This window comes from Parus major, chromosome 8 (genome assembly GCF_001522545.3).
Source record: "Parus major isolate Abel chromosome 8, Parus_major1.1, whole genome shotgun sequence".
In the NCBI taxonomy this organism is placed as follows: Eukaryota; Metazoa; Chordata; class Aves; order Passeriformes; family Paridae; genus Parus; species Parus major.
The window spans coordinates 23,015,335-23,018,649 of NC_031777.1; the positions used below are offsets into that span (position 1 = coordinate 23,015,335).

Below are 3,315 nucleotides of genomic sequence, written 5' to 3' on the forward strand. Positions count from 1 at the left end.
GCGGCCGGTGCAGCGGGGCAAGCCCCCGTACTCCTACATCGCCCTCATCGCCATGGCCATCGCCAACGCCGCCGAGAGGAAGCTCACCTTGGGGGGCATCTACAAGTTCATCACCGAGCGTTTCCCCTTCTACCGGGAGAACCCAAAGAAGTGGCAGAACAGCATCCGCCACAACCTGACCCTCAACGACTGCTTCGTCAAGATCCCCCGGGAGCCCGGACATCCCGGCAAGGGCAACTACTGGACGCTGGATCCGGCTGCAGAGGACATGTTTGACAACGGGAGCTTCCTGCGCCGGAGGAAGCGCTTCAAGCGCACCGACATCACCACCTACCCCGGCTACATGCAGAACTCCAGCGCCTTCACGCCCCCGCCCGCCGGCCGCCCCACGGCACCCGCAGCGCCCTACCCCAATGCCCTGTGCTCGCCTGGCTACGGCCCCCAGCTCTCCGGCACCGTCTTCCACCCCTACGCGGCCGGGGCGGCACCGCCGGCACAGCACCCCAGGATGTTCAGCATCGACAGCCTCATCAGCGGGCAGCAGGCCCTGCAGCCCTCGCCGCCCTCCGAGCTGGGCCACCCGTCGCTGGGCTTGCCCGGAGCCGAGCTGGCTCCTGCCTGCTCCGCCGGCAGCTCCGAGCCTCCCTGCTTCCAGGCACAGCCTGTCAGCCCCGGCTTGCTGGGCCGGGCCGCTCCCAACTCCCTGGCGTACCCCTATGCCGCCTCGCCCCCACACCTGCCCGTGGCTCAGGGCAGCTACTCGCCCAGCAGCCCGCAGCTCTACGGGGCTCCCAACAGACTGGCCCTGCCGGCCATGCGGCCCCCGGCCTGTGCCGAGCACGGCGAGCAGCTCCTGGGGCTCTCCGCCTCACCCCTCGGCCAGTTCGGCTCCGGCAACACCTACATGAGGCAGCCCAACTTCCCCGCCGGCCTGGAGCGCTACATGTGATGGGGCTCGGGGGCTTGGCTGGACATCCCCAGGCTCCCACGAGCGGCTCTGGACGAGCGGACTTCTCCCTCCTGCGGGGCTCAGCTGGGGTGGAGTCAGGGCCCCCGGCTGTGTGCGGACACACACGTGTGGGAGGACTCAATCCCTCTCTCTCAGAGCTTATTCTGAAGTGGAGGCAAGGTGATCTGTTCTCCATTCCTTCCCGGAAAAAGGTGTTCTCCGGCTGCATGTGCCGGGCAGGGCTTCCCACGCTTGTCCTTGTGCCCAGGCTGGCCCCGGGGATGCCACCTGCAGCAGGGCACCCCGGGCACCCGCAGGGCGAGCAGGAGCACACTCAGGAGGTGGGTGCATGGCGTAACATGCAGGAACTCTCTCTCAAATGGCCTTTCTCCTCTCTTCCCTGAGTGCCTCCCGTGTAACTGGAATGAAAGTTATCAAAAAAAACCAAAAAAAACCCAAACCACTAAACAAGTTCACTGGATTTTAAATGAATATTTAAGATGTTTATCATTTCCTTTCCCTGTAGGAAAAGAAACCCCGACTTGACTACTTCTTTTTACTATTTTTAAAAATTACTTTTATTGTTAGAAAGGACTTTTTTAAAATAAAGCTTTTTCTTCCAACATGACCAGTGCTGCTGTTCCTCTGGCTCTGGATGGATCTTGGCAAGAGGAAATTATAGTATTGTAACTGGTGGGAGATGGATTCGTGCTGCTGTTGTGACACTGCCACATCTTACATTTTTAGTGATGCTGCTTAAAGCTCTCTATTTTATTATGATTTTCTTAAAACTAAATGGTACTTCCTAAAAGGCTTGCCCATGCAGCTCTTACTGGACTTGGTGGTTTCCATTTGCATAAAGAGAATGTGTCTTCCCTTCAAGAAATCCCTTGCAGGTGAAATTCTGATTTAGCCCATCAAATTAGGATATCGCAATTTTTCTTCCTAGCAACAAAATCAATTAAAATTCTAACTTGTTCACTGGCTGGGCTGCTGCTATTTATTTGCAGGACTCCCAGCCAGACCACCTGACAAGGTTTGAAGGGAGAATTCTCCATCCTCAGATTTAGATTTTTTTTTTTTTAATTTAAACATCTTTTGAGTAAAAGTGCCAAGCTAGGATTTCCTTTTTTTCAAGGGTATCTTCTGAAGCAGAGCAGTTTTCTGTAGTCCCTATTGCATTTTCCTCCCTAAGGAAAATGCTCCTTTTAAGGAGCTGGAAGTCATCTGATCTTTGGTGGAAAAGAAGCATCTGGTTCCCCAGCTGCTGGGCATGATCAAAAGCTGGTGTGCTGGCAGGTACCCACGGAATCGGCTTTTGTCCACAGCTTGGGACCTTGTGGCATTTCATTCTTTCATTCTATGTGCTCCACAGAATTGGAGAGTGGGTATAGTATGAGAATGAAGGGAAGAAAATTATTTTTTTCTTCTTGGTTTCCTTAAAATTTAGCCTCCATCTGTCTCTAAAAACTGGTCTGCCATCCTCAGCTCACTTGCTGAGTGCTGAGTCTCCTCTCTGGTCTTTCCAGCTTTACCCTTTCAGCTGGGACACTGGTCCCAGCAGCAGCTTCTGTGCTTTTCCCCTGGCAGTAACCCTGCTCAGAAAGGGCATTGTAATAGAACTTATCCCTTGAAATACTTTGGCTCTCTCCACACAATATCTGTAGGCAGACATCTTCTGTCTAATGGAAATTTGCAGCGTGCCACGCCTGCCTGTGACATACTGTCTGCAGACATCACTTAGGGGGGTGCTGAAATAATCACTTGCAAGGACAGTCAGCAGAAAGGACATTTGTCATAGCTCACATTCATTCCCAGGGCCCGATCCTGCAATGTTTTGCTAACAAAAGAACTTTTGAAATCTTGCCTAAGTACCCAGGGTGTCAGAGCCAGACATGTGCCAGAAGCACTGGGTCTGCCAGCTGATGGGGCTGTGACTCCACTGGGTCAGGAGGGCTGCTGAGGCAGGAGAGAACCAGCTCCTGGCATGAAATAAAACCAATATTGGCTGTAGAGGGTGGGCAGGAGATGCTGTGGTTCTGCCTGGGAGGAGCTGGCCAAGCCGTGACAACCCAGACCAAGTTGAGCTGGCTCGTTGCCAATCACCTTGGAGATTTGCAGCAGCCGGGAGCTGGTGTTGGAAAGGGCTTTCCAAGTTCCTGGTGCTCTGAGTGATAACTCAGGTGGAGCCATGAGAGATGGGCTGAAGAGGGGCTGGGCTGTGACTTGCTCCTGTCCCCCAGCTGCCCGTGCCCTCCTGCTATGTGGCTTTGTGGAGAGCGGTACCCAGCTCCAGATTTAGGGATGTGTCTGCAAGAGATCCACGCCTGTGCCTGTGCCACAGGGGTCTCTTCAGCCAACGTGGC

General features: G+C 54.5%; 1 protein-coding gene across 1 annotated transcript; it reads left to right on the plus strand.

Annotated features, from left to right (window-relative positions):
* The first annotated feature begins 20 nt into the window (after positions 1-20).
* FOXE3 (forkhead box E3) lies at positions 21-1,577 on the plus strand. The gene has a single exon (XM_015635647.3). The coding sequence runs from the start codon at positions 53-55 to the stop codon at positions 947-949; it is 897 nt and encodes a 298-aa protein (XP_015491133.2). The 5' UTR covers positions 21-52; the 3' UTR covers positions 950-1,577.
* Positions 1,578-3,315: the final 1,738 nt, after the last annotated feature.